Here is a 12,855-nt window from a genome sequence, read left to right on the forward strand (position 1 = left end):
AATGAAGGACTTAAACGAGTTTCGACTGCCATGGGAACCTTTGCGTTTGAGCAATTCGTCATTCCAAAGCGTTCGCGTAGGTTTCGAGTATAGTTTTCTTAATTAATAAATATCTCTTCCCTGCTATGACGAATGTCAAGTCCCAAGAAATAATTGATCTTCCCCATCACGCTCATTTCGAATAGACTTTTCATAAGATCTTTAAATTCCATTGACAACGTAGGGTCAGTAGAACCAAATATTATGTCATCGACATAAATTTGAACAAGAATTAGGTGATCCCCTACTTTTTTACGAAATAGACTGGGATCAACTGATCCTTGCTTAAATTTAGGAATTTTCAAAAAATTGGTTAGTGTAGCATACCAAGCACGAGGTGGTTGTTTTAACCCATGAACTGCTTTGTCAAGGATATAACAATGATCAGGAAACTTATCCTTTACGAATCTAGGTGGTTACTTGACATAGACCGTCTCTTCAAGTACACCATTGAGAAATGCGCACTTTAAATCCATTTGATAGACGTCAAAATTCTTGTGAGGTGCACAAGCAAGAAAAATCCATACAGCCTCGAGTCTTGCGATGGGGGGAAAGGTTTCTTCATAATCAATTCCCTTTTGTTGTGAATAACCTTTTAAAACTAATCAAGTTTATTACGAACCACATTACCCCCTTTGTCTATTTTATTTTTAAAGACCCATTTTAATCCAACAATTTAAACATTTCCAAGTTTGGGAATTATCCTCCAAACTTTGTTTCTCTCGATTCAGCCAACTCGGATTGCATCGCAACAACCCAATCGGGATGTCCTAATGCACTCTTGACTGTTTTCGGTTTGATTTTTGAAATAAAAACATTGAACATGCATTATTCTTGATGAACATTAAGAACCTCATTCCTAGATAGAACTTGTGCTCGTTTTAAAACACCAGACCTAGGATCACCAAGATTATGTTCTTTAGGATGATCCTTACGCCATTTCTCCATGGGAGGAAATGTAGGATCAAATTGCAAAGGTGCATCCTCAAATGTTTCTTCAACCCCAGACAATTCATCTGTAATAAAAATATTATCATTAACATCATGATATTCATTACCTGGAGTGACATTATCATCTTCGTCATTGGATCCACTTGGCTCCCGCTCAACCAATGGATTCGTTGTTTTTTGCTCCCACTCAACACCAACTTGTGAATATAACAGATCCCCCTCGATACGAGTATGAGTAGGCATGTGCTCCCCCTTGACAGGAGGTTGAATTATCGATTGCTCTCCCTCGACATAAGTAGGTATCACAGCTCATCCTTCCTCGACATTTACTCTAGGTTTCGATGACGAATGTTCATCAGTTTGCTCATCAGTGATTGTCGAGACATCTGAGTGCTTTGATTTTTCTGGTACTTGATTATCTTTGATATTGACCTCAGCATCAATAGCCCTGTCAGGTATACCAAAGATTAAATCAAAGTCAACATTGAAAGTAAGCATTTTATCAGATTCTCTTTTATCTCAGAAAGAATGGGTTTCTTTGAAAATTCTTGTTTCATTCTATTGACATAGTAATCGTCAAATGTGAGATTGAATGTTTCTTTAACTTTCGTGTTCGCTTATTCATCACCCTATATGTTACAGAGTTATACGAATATCCCAAGAAGATTCCTTCATCATCTTTCGTCTGAAATTTGGAAAGATTATCATTGAGATTCATGATAAAACATATGCAACCAAAAACATGGAAAAATTTGACATTAGGTTTTGTTTTGTTAATGATTTTATAAGGGGTGATGTTGAATCTTCGATTAACGAAAGAGCGATATTGAATGAAACATGTTGTCGATACTGCCTCAACCCAAAAATATTATTGTAGGTTAGCATATGTGAGCATTATTCTGGCAGCTTCACATAGCGAGCGGTTCCTCCTTTCAACAACACCATTTTGTCGTGGCATGTAAGGAGATGAAAACTTGTGAGATATTCCCAAATTCGTCATAAATGAATCGAGAGCATGATTCTTGAATTCATTTATATTTTGGTCAAAAAATGAATAATCGATAATCAACCAAATTGTATGAGAGAGTGTGATGTTCAGAGTAGAATGAATATGAAATGATAATAAAATTAACACGAGTGATTTATAAGGAAAGCCCTTCATCCTTGCTAGGATCTCCGACATAAAACCTTGGGAGGTGATAATAAGCACCCGCCTTGATGATTTTATTGATTAAAAATGTTGATTACAGAGATGAATGTATGAAAAGCAAGTACAAGTATCGTAGTTCAGCTAAGTGTCGTGTGTAGTGTGATGAATACACGTGTTGTTTATAGTCTAAATCTAATAACAAGAAGTCTGAAAAATCAAGGATCCTCCGAGATCAACTTATAGACTTTTTTTGACTTGGTCTTCTAGGTCTTTTGCATGGTCACGATGACTATTCGTTGAGAATAAGTCTTTGGCTGACTATATCTGCACATGTGAGAAAAATAACGAAGCATATAACCGTTATAGATGTTAGGATAATAATCGATAATAGTCAGGATCCTGAAGTATTTTTGAGGATTCTGAGGTTTGAGGATCCTAAATGTAATTTTGGGATCCTGGACCTAACAATTGCCCCCAAATTATTCCTGCAAAATATTTGAGGTTAGTCTATCAAATTTTAAAGGTGTAATCTAGTAAAAAGAGATAAGATTGTAAAATGTTAATGGATAGGGTAATTTTTAAATCCTAACGGTTAGAATTCTAGCCGATGGAGCAGGTCACGTCAACCTTTTACCTCTCTGTGATTCTTGTATAAATAGAACACCCAGCAATTCAGTTATTCCTTACTCTTTCACCCCCCATTCTTGACGTTCATCGAATATCATTCGAAGGTACTTTTCTCGTTTCCTTTCTTTTTGTTCCTATTCTGTTTCGATCATGGGCAAGAAAACAACTCGGTCTCGTGCAAACATCATTGCTATACCCGATGATGATTTCACAGGTCCGAAGATCTTGTCTTACGAGGAAACTTGCACCTTCACTGATGATGACATTGAGATGTTGAATTCGTATGGAACCTTTCCTGTTGGCAGCGTATTTAGGGCTTTTGATGCCAAAGATCTCGTGTGGAACCTTTCACAAAGATCTCGTATATCCAAGCTATGCCAATGATTTGGAGGATCCTCTATTGGATTGATCATTTGAATCGTTCCAGAGATCTTTCCGTCGGTCTAAATGAGCTAGCCTATGTTTACGGTCTTACAAATTTTGGGAGTTCCTCTGTTGAAGGTCAAAGCCGATAGGTTTCCTCTCGTGTTGAAGTCCAAGCATAATGATGGTGTTTGGAAAGGAAAATATTTCATCGTAAGACGTGACTCCATTCCTGATGGGAATCTCTTACCTCAATCTTGTGTTAGAAAGGGTGGGACTTCATATTTCTATATTAAGGTTCTCGACATTCACTTTTCTTATCTTTTCTAATGTTTTGCAGCCTTCAAGTTTGACAATTTGGTTCCTCTTGCTGAAGATACAGAGAACAGGATCAAAATCTTTTCCATTTTGTCCGAATCAGAGAGGTCATTCAAGCTTAGCCAATCCAATATTCAAGAGTGCTTATCTACCATTGTCTCCATGTCAAAAGGTAAGGATCCTAAGTTCTTCTTCTTCTTTATCGTATGAAGGATACTGACTTTTTTATTTTTCTACCTAGGATCCAAGAGTACCTGTTCTGGCGCCCACTTTACCCTTGCTGACTTGGATACAACAATTTCCAGCGGTCAACTGGTGGCAAAGAAAGAGAAAACTTTGCCCTCCGTTCCCATTATGAGAGCCCCCATAGATCTAACAGTGAAAACTCTGGGATACAATAAAAGAAGGAATATGGGTTCCACTGAATTGATCTTGGAGAACCTTGGGGCGGAAGATGCACTTCAGAAATTGGTTTCCTTTTCTTAGGATGTAAGAATAAATATCTTCCTTCCCTTTATATTTTTACCCTTCTCTACTTCTTATGACTTTCTTGTTTCAGGTCTCTGACCGTGTCTCTATTGAGTTGAGGATCCGTGTTGAAAGAGCATAGCAAGCCCTCAAAGAGCAAGAGAAAATGTGGAAAGCAACCAACGAAGATCTCCTAAAAAGGGTGGATCTTTTGAGAAAAGAAAAGGCCGAAAAGGAAGAGAAGCACATCATGGTGATGGAGGAAGTGATCGCTGAGGCAAAGGCTAGTGTTGTTGTAGCTGTCTGGGAAGCCAAGAACAAACTGGATGAAGATACAGCCAATGTAGGATCCTGGAACCTGGCAAGGTGGCCTGCCGCTCTTGCCCAATTGACTGGTGAATCTGCTAAGACTGGTCAGGATCCTAAAGGTCAACGGCCAAATTCGGGCGAGGACGAGTAAATCCCAGGCGATGATGATCAGTCTAAGGTCTAGGCCTGCAAATAAGTAGATTAACTAGTTTTGGTTTCAAAGGATGTAAGACAATTTAGTATTCTCCTTTATTGTGGGGTTGGTGGGCAACCCCTTAATGCTATGGTTTTTTAATATTTCTTTGAATGCTTGATTAAATTGCGTGGTTGTAGCAGTAGGATTTTCAAGGATCCTTATAATTGGGATCCTAAGTAGTTCAGGGTTTACAAGAACTCTCAGGACTCGAATATCCTGAAAACAGTTAGTAATCCATTTAGGATCCAACATAGTTGAGATCCATTTAGTATAAACCTTCGATCATCATATAATAAATACAACTATTGAGAAATAGGGATAGATAGAACCTGATTATCCTCCAGCTTCGCGACTTTTAGGACTCACTTTAGGAGAAGCACAAAGTCATGATTCTTTTTTCTCTATATGATCCTAAAGTTCGTTCATGGAAGGATCCTCGTTTTTCAAGGAGGATCCTTGATTTTCGTTAACTTAGTAAACTTTGAGGAGGATTTTCCCTTAGGAATCGATTGGAAATGACTCCAACTTGGAAAATAATTAAGGGAGCTTTTGCAACATTACAATGCTATAGTTCCTGCATATTTCCAGGGAGTATCCCATCTTCAAGCAATAGTTGGTATCATAATTCTTGAAAAACCTTAGACAAAATTCCAAACTTAGCAAATTAGTGGGGAGGATCCCAAATCATATGATAGTATAAAAATCTTATTTATTTTTTGGGGAAGATCCCATCATGAAAATGAAGTGAACCTTGTGCGTTTTCTGAGGAAGATCCCAACTTGAGACAACATGAAAATGTTATAAATCTTATGTATCTTCTACGGAAGATCCCAAATTGAGATAACATGAAAATGTTATAAACCTTGGGAATTATCTGGGGAGGATCTCAACTTGAGATAACATGTCAATGTTATAAGCTTTAGATCTCAAGTTTAGGATCTTAACTTATGTTCAGAAATAAGAGGGTTGTCAAATCACTGCAGCATGAAATGATCCCTTATTCACATCCCATAGTTAGATAACGTGCATCCAAGCAAGGTGTATAAACCTTAACTCGTGTGAAAGAGGTAATTAACTCTTTAAACCTTAGAGGGGATTAAGTACCCTTAGTCGTAGGAGAGATGATCAGTCTTTATTCTTAGGATACTTGTGTTACAAATTATGGGGTGTTGTATTTATGGAACTCTTAGGTGACAAGGTCTTCAAACATCAGGATCCTTGTATATCAGGATCCTTTAGTCTTCATATGTCAAGATCCTTGTATATCAGGATCCTTATGTTTCAGGATCCTTGAGTGTTAGGATCCTTGAGTCCTTACGCATAGAAAACGTTAGCTAAGGGTGGGCATTAGTCTAGCTAACGCCCCTCTGATGCTTAAGTCAGTAATGGTATTCGAAGAAAGCAAATAGTAATGAAAATAAAGGGTAAAAGGTAAAGAGCATGCGTACCTTGAGTGCGTTGGAAAACGACTAATTTCACTTACATAAAATAAGTTTTAAGATGTATGGCATTCCAGGATCTTGGCAAGACATTACCATCAAGGGTGGCCAACCAATATGCCCCTTTTCCTGCTTCAACGTCTATGAGATATGGTCCTTCCCATTTAGGTGCCAGTTTACCTGCACTGGGATCCTTGGTATTTTGGAATGTTTTCCTTAGTACCAAGTCTCCTATTTGGAATCTTCTGACTTTTATATTTTTGTTGTACGCCTTGGTGATCCTCTGTTGCTGAGAAGCGATGCGAACTTTAGCAAGATCCCTGAGTTCATCTATAGTATCAAGATCCTGGGCTAGGATCCTGTAATTGTTTTATTGGTTTTGAAGTAGGTATCTTGCTGTTGGGATCACCACTTCGGTGGGAATCATTGCTTCCGCTCCAAACACCAAGGAGTATGGGGTTTGGCCTGTGGCTACTTTGGAAGTGGTCATATCTGCCCATAGTATGAAAGGAAGTTCTTCTGCCAATCTTCCTTTCTTCTCATCTAGCTTTTTCTTTAAGTTATTGACTATGATTTTGTTGTTGGATTTTGCTTGACCATTGGTTTGAGGGTGGACAAGAGTGCACATTACCATCCTGATTCCCCAACTTGTGCAAAAGTCTCTTGTCCTTTTGCTTATCAACTGGAAACCATTGTCGCATATAATTTCGATAGGGATCCCGAACCTGGTGAAGATATTGCGTTTAATGAAGGAAACTACCTCTTTGTCTCTTACCTGGACGAAATCTTCGGCTTCTATCCACTTTGAGAAGTAGTCAGTCATCACTAGCATGAAGACCTTTCCTCCAGGAGCCACTGGCAATTTCCCCACTATATCCATCCCCCATTTCATGAATGGCCAAGGGGATATGATAGTATGTAGAGGTTTTTCTAGTTGATGCAGGATGTTACTATGTCTTTGGCAAGCGTCACATTTTTTAGCATGAAGGAAGGAATCCTTCTTCATGGTTGGCTAGTAGTATCTTGTCCTCAACACTTTGTAGCATAAGGATCTACCCCTAGTGTGGTTGCCGCAGTCACCTTCACGTATATCCTCTAGAACTTCTGCAGCTTCATGATCTTCTAAGCATCTAAGATATGGACCTGCCATAGATTTTTTCTATAATTTACCTTGCATTATAACAAACCTTGAGACCCTTGTTCTGAATGCTCTGTATCATTTTTCTTCTTTAAGGATCTGCCATTTTGGAGGTATTCCATATTGGGTTGGATCCAGGATCCTGAGGTTCGAGAAGAATCCTTGATGTTAAGATCCTGATAAGGAAGTGGAGGATCGGGATCTTCGATTGTATCGATGTTAGTAGTTTCCACGTGATCGTTGGGATCCTTCAATATCTTGGTAGGATCCTCGATTGTTGGGATCAACACATGGGTTATCGGGATCCTGGTTTCTGGCAGGATCCTAAGAGAAGATCCTAGATTGGCTAAAGCATCTGCTTCAACATTGTCTTCTCTAGGAACCGAGTTTAGGCTAAATGCTTCGAATTCTAAGGCTAATTTTTTGAGGATCTGGAGGTATAGTGCTAATCCTTCTCCTTTTACTGCATAGGATCCATTAAAATGGTTAGTCAATAATAAAGAATCGACGAATACCTGAAGATCCTTAATTCAAAGATCCTTGGCTAATTGTAATCCCATTATTAGTGCCTCGTATTCTACTTTGTTGTTGGTTTCATTGAACTCACAACTGATTGCTTTGGGTAGGATGTCCCCCTGTGGCGATTTTAGTATGATCCCTAGTCCAGTTCCTCTTTGGTTTGATGCTCCATCTGTGAATAGTGTCATTCTTCCAATGTTCTCTTCTTCTAGAATCTTTTTGGCTTCTACTTCTACTTTAGCTCGTAGATCATCACTAAAGTCAGCCACAAAGTCTACCAATGCTTGAGACTTTATAGCGGATATTGGCTCATACTTTATACCGTATGTGCTTAATTTCACCAACCACTTTTCCATCCTTCCTGATATTTCTGGTTTTCTCATAACACTTTTAATGGGATAATTAGGTCTTACAGTTATAAGGTGTGTTTCAAAATAATGTCTTAATTTAGTAGAAGCAGTTACTAATGCAAGTATACGTTTTTCAAGGTGGGTGTATCTGGTCTCAGGATCCAGGAGACTTTTACTTACATAATAGATGGGATGTTGGTCCCCATTAAGATCCTTAGCCAATACTGCACTCACCGCGTTTGAGGATACTGGGAGATAGAGAAGAAGTGGTTCCCCAACTTATGGTTTTACCAATACAGGTGTTGAACTTAAATATCTTTTAAGTTCCTGGAAAGCATCTTCATGTTCCTTGGTCCACTTGAATCTTTTGTTCTTCTTCAAGATGTCGTAGAAAGGCTTGCATCTTTCTGAGGATCTTGAGATGAACCTGTTTAGGGCTGCTACTCTTCCTGGTAGTCTTTGAAATCTTTTGTCGAGGATGGTGATCTTAGATACAGGATGGCCTTGATTTGCTCCGGGCTTGCTTCAATTCCTTTTTTAGTCACCATGTATCCAAGGAACTTACCTGATCTCATCCCAAAGTGGCACTTGGAGGGATCTAGCTTCATGTTATACTCATCTAGGATGTCGAAGGATTCTTCAAGATCCTTGAGCTGATCCTCATCTTTCTTGGACTTGACCACCATGTCATCGATGTAGACTTCCATGGTGTCCCCTAGTTTCTCTTTGAACATCTTGTTGACTAGCCTTTGGTATTTTGCACCTGCATTTTTAAGACCAAATGGCATGGCTAGTATAACAATAGATACCTGTAGAAGTTATAAACATCGTATCCTCTTGGTCAAATGGTTCCATCTGGATCTGCTGGAATCCCGCTGATGCATCCAAGAATGTTAATAACTCATGACCCTTTGTCGCGTCTATCATGCAGTCTATGTGTGGTAGAGGGAAAGGATCCTTGGAACAAGCCTTGTTGATATCTGTGTAATCTACACATACACTCCACTTACCATTATTCTTTTGTACTACGACCACATTAGCTAGCCACCTTGGGAATTTCACCTCCCTGATCATCCCAGTTTTGAGAAGTTTTTCTACTTCTTCTTGTATAACTTGGTTTCTTTCCGGTGCAATTTTCCTTCTCTTTTGGTGTATTGGTCTGAAAGATGGATCAATGTTAACTTTATGGTTTGTTATACTTTTGTCTATACATGTCATGTCCTCAAGCTTCTACGCAAACATCTTTCTTCTAGCTTTGAGGAACTTTATAAGATCATGTTCGACTTGTTCAGGAATTGAGGATCCTATGAGAACTTTGGCTTCAGGATCCTCAAGGTTTATGGGCACTTATTTTATATCTCGTTCTCTTGTTTCCAGTACGTATTTTGCCCCCTGATTTAATTCTTATGTTTGTCACGGTATCATTGAGCCTTTCATCGAGGTCTTGTAGCATTCTTTGGATTCTTGTTGATCTCCTATGATCTTCAATATCCCCCATGGGGTGAGCATCTTTACGCATTGATGGTATGTCAATGGAACGACCTTCATTTCGTGGATCCATGGTCTACCTAGTATAACATTATAAGAGGATAATGTAACAATTACACAAAAATGTTATATAGACTTTACCCCCTCTATGTAGATAGGTAGCTTTATCTCGATGAAAATGTGTTTGGTTTCGCCGCTGAATCCAATCAGCATTGAGGATCTTCTAACTATTCCAGACTTTGGCATAATCATTATTTTTAATATGTCCAGGAGTATGATGTTGACTGAGGATCCCCCATCGACGTGGATCCTTCTAACAAAATGGTTGGTGATGTAGAGAGTGATCACCAATCCGTCATGGTGAGGCTCCTCGATGTGTTGTCTATCTGCTTCGTTGAAGTTGATCTGCTTCTCATTTTTTATTGATGTGTTCTTTTGTGGTCCTTTTTCCTCTCCGTTTTGGATACCTTAGTGTGCCTCTTTGCTGCATAATAAGAGGTACAACAAATGTCAGATCCTCCAGAGATCATATTGATTATCTTGGCGTAGGCAGGGGATCCTGGTCTGTCGAGGATCTTCTGACGATCCTAATCTTTCTCTTTGGATCTCTCCTTTTTTCTTCCAAGGATTTCTTTGAGGTATCATTTTCCTAGGAGGTAGATGATCTCTTTCCTGAGAGCTATGCAATCCTCTGTGATGTGACCGAAGTCTTCATGGTATGCACACCATTTGGACTTGTCTTTCCAAGTGGTGGATATTTCTCCTTTTGTTGGCCATCTTGCTTTGTATCTAAGATCCCGCATAACAAATATTACACCTGAAATATCTACAGAAAAACAATAGTCGGTAATTTTGGGAACATCTCACTCCTCTCCCTCATCTTCAAGGGCATTAACCCTATGATGGTCAAGTTTGGAATATGGTTTCAACTTATAGGATCTTTGGGCCGATGAGTCGGCCTTTCTATTGGGGTGATCGTAAGAGCTTGGTGGGTTGCTCCTCTTTTGGATCTCCTTGTCTTCTTCGAGCCTGATCAACCTTAGTGCTCTGCTTCTGACTTCGTCCATCCTCTTGCATGGAGTCATTACAAGGTCTTCATAGAAGGTAGAATCCTTCTTTAAGCCCATTTTAAAGGCTTTAACTGCAGTTGCCATGTCGATGTTGGGGATACTTACAGCTTCACTGTCAAACCTATTCACAAAAGTCCTAAGGGATTCCTTCAGATCTTGAACCACCCGATAGAGATCACTAGTGATCTTTTCGAATGATCTGCTACAAGAAAATTGATTGTTAAATAAATTAATCAAATGAGCAAACGATGTAATAGAATAAGGAGGAACGTTAAGAAGTCATTTTAAAGCTAATCCAGTAAGAGTTGAACCAAAACCCTTGCACATGCAAGCTTCTTTTAAGTGAGTGGGAATGGGAATGATCTCCATCATTTACTTATAATGTGCCACGTGCTCCTCAGGATCTGTAGTCCCGTCAAAAGGCTTCATACTGGGGGTCTGAAAGCGCTTTGGGACTTTGGTATCAGCTATCGTTGGAACGAATCTAGAGATCTCGTGGCTTGTGGGGGATACTTCCGGTACGGGTTGAACTACTCCAGGCACGCTTGAGAGCATCTGCCTTAACTGTTGAAGCTCTTTAGCCATGATCGGGAGAAAACCTGTATCAAGATCCATAGAGTTAGTGGGAAAGATATTATTATTAACAAGGTTACCAAGATGCTTGTTATTGGGAGTAACAAAGGTTTCGTTGGGATCCCGGGTCGTATGGGCTTGTTCTCTTGGAGTCGCGCCCTAGGCGGGAACAGAGGCCGATATTGAGGATCCTATCTCGCGGTGAATCGCTGAGGATCCTGTGTTGTCAAAGTTCAGGATCTTGGGCTGCAAGATTGAGGGTGCCTCTTCCTAAGGCTTGTGGATTTATGTCCTCACTCTCTCCACTTCCTTGAGAATTGTCCTGTTATCCTCTTGTTGTTGGGTGACTTGTCGTTCTAGTCTCTTCATCATAGAGAAGATTTCACTATTGGAAATCAGCACAGGAGGATCCTGGAGTCATGGGGTAACGACCGGAGAGGTATTTTTCTTCGGTGCTTCTGAGGCTTTCTTGGGAGCTCCAGTTGGAGGTGGTGTAAGGTTTTTAGAGGAAATGGGAGGAATTGAGGTTTGGACTCTATTTAAACATCCTTAACTCTTAAGCTAGGCAGTTATAGCGGTCCAAAATCAAATATCGGTCAAGGGCCGATATTTGGGATATAGGTTATCGCGGTGGGATATCAGTGGGATATCGGTATTTTTATATCATGCATAATTAATATATATAAACATAAAACATATATAAAAGTAATATAAAAAGTCAAAATTCAAAACTGTCAATGTTTGAAACATAATCTTACTTAAGCCATGGAATCTTCCTCCAAGTCCACATCAACCAAGACATCCAATTATTTTATCTAGATCATCCACATCAACTCTAATATCATCATCATCATTTAAGAATTATGTACTTAACACATCAACATGATCAAACCTATAGAAACTATCAAGTTAACACTTATGTATGTAAGAATTAACATAACAATAAGATCGCTTAACACTTAAAACATGAGTATGACCTAAAACTAACAATAAAGTACTTAACATAATAGCAGGCTCAGTTAAGTCCATAAGACTTAAGGCCATGACTTAACACTAAAAAAAAGCAAGTAAAATTACTTAACCGATATCCCACCCGGAAATCGCTTGTAAATATCGGTAAATATCGGTTAAATATTGGTAAATATCACCGATTTTTGCGGTATGATATTTTGGACCGATATTTGACACCACTATTTTGAAAAGTATTGATAACCAATATCCCACCTGGAAATCACCGATATTAACTGCTTAGCTCTTAAGACCTTCTTCATTCATCAGCCTCCATCCCCATTTTCATACCTAGAAAACCCTAATCTATTTTGTGAGCATCCGTGAGCCATTAGTGTGTGTTATCGTGTTCTTAGAGGAAGGATAAGGAAAGGAGAACATCTTGGAAGCTTGAAGCAACCTTGGATCTGGAAGTTTTACAGCCTTCTTCATCTCCAAAAGGTATAAAGTTTATACGTTGATGCTTATTTTGTTAGATCTAGCTTGTATGATGTTATTATGTGCTTTTGTACCCAAGCTATGGTGTTCTTGAGTATGGCAGGTTTTACACCAAATGGGTTCTCCTTTTGGACGTCTTGTAGTGTCTAGAGTCATAAAAATGTAACCTTGGTCCCTTATTCCCTTCCATGCAAATGCTAGAGAGATTAAGAGCATAAGACAAGTTAGGGTTTTTGTGTTGGCCATTTTCGAAGCATGCAAACTCATAAAGATGGAAACTTTATGGTTTAGAATGATATTTGGGGGCTAGATCTGCATTTGGAAGAAAGGAGTTAATGAAAGAACTTAATGGTAAAGTGACATTTGGCCGAGTATGCTGGGTGTAATCCCTTGGGAGCCCGATCTGGATCT

At 39.1% G+C, this 12,855-nt stretch overlaps 1 protein-coding gene across 1 annotated transcript; it reads right to left on the bottom strand.

Annotated features, from left to right (window-relative positions):
- Positions 1 to 6,230: 6,230 nt before the first annotated feature.
- Positions 6,231 to 9,428, bottom strand: LOC145139142 (uncharacterized). Its single transcript, XM_079073070.1, has 9 exons — positions 9,285 to 9,428; positions 8,930 to 9,026; positions 8,677 to 8,856; positions 8,433 to 8,630; positions 7,606 to 7,887; positions 7,048 to 7,461; positions 6,941 to 7,003; positions 6,636 to 6,730; positions 6,231 to 6,542 (listed from the first exon to the last, which is right to left on the bottom strand). The coding sequence occupies exons 1-9, from the start codon at positions 9,426 to 9,428 to the stop codon at positions 6,231 to 6,233; spliced, it is 1,785 nt and encodes a 594-aa protein (XP_078929196.1).
- Between the last annotated feature and the right edge of the window lie 3,427 nt (positions 9,429 to 12,855).

The sequence above is a fragment of the Lactuca virosa genome, chromosome 9 (assembly GCF_052849685.1).
Source record: "Lactuca virosa cultivar CGN04683 chromosome 9, Lactuca_virosa_CGN04683_v6, whole genome shotgun sequence".
Lineage (NCBI taxonomy): Eukaryota > Viridiplantae > Streptophyta > Magnoliopsida > Asterales > Asteraceae > Lactuca > Lactuca virosa.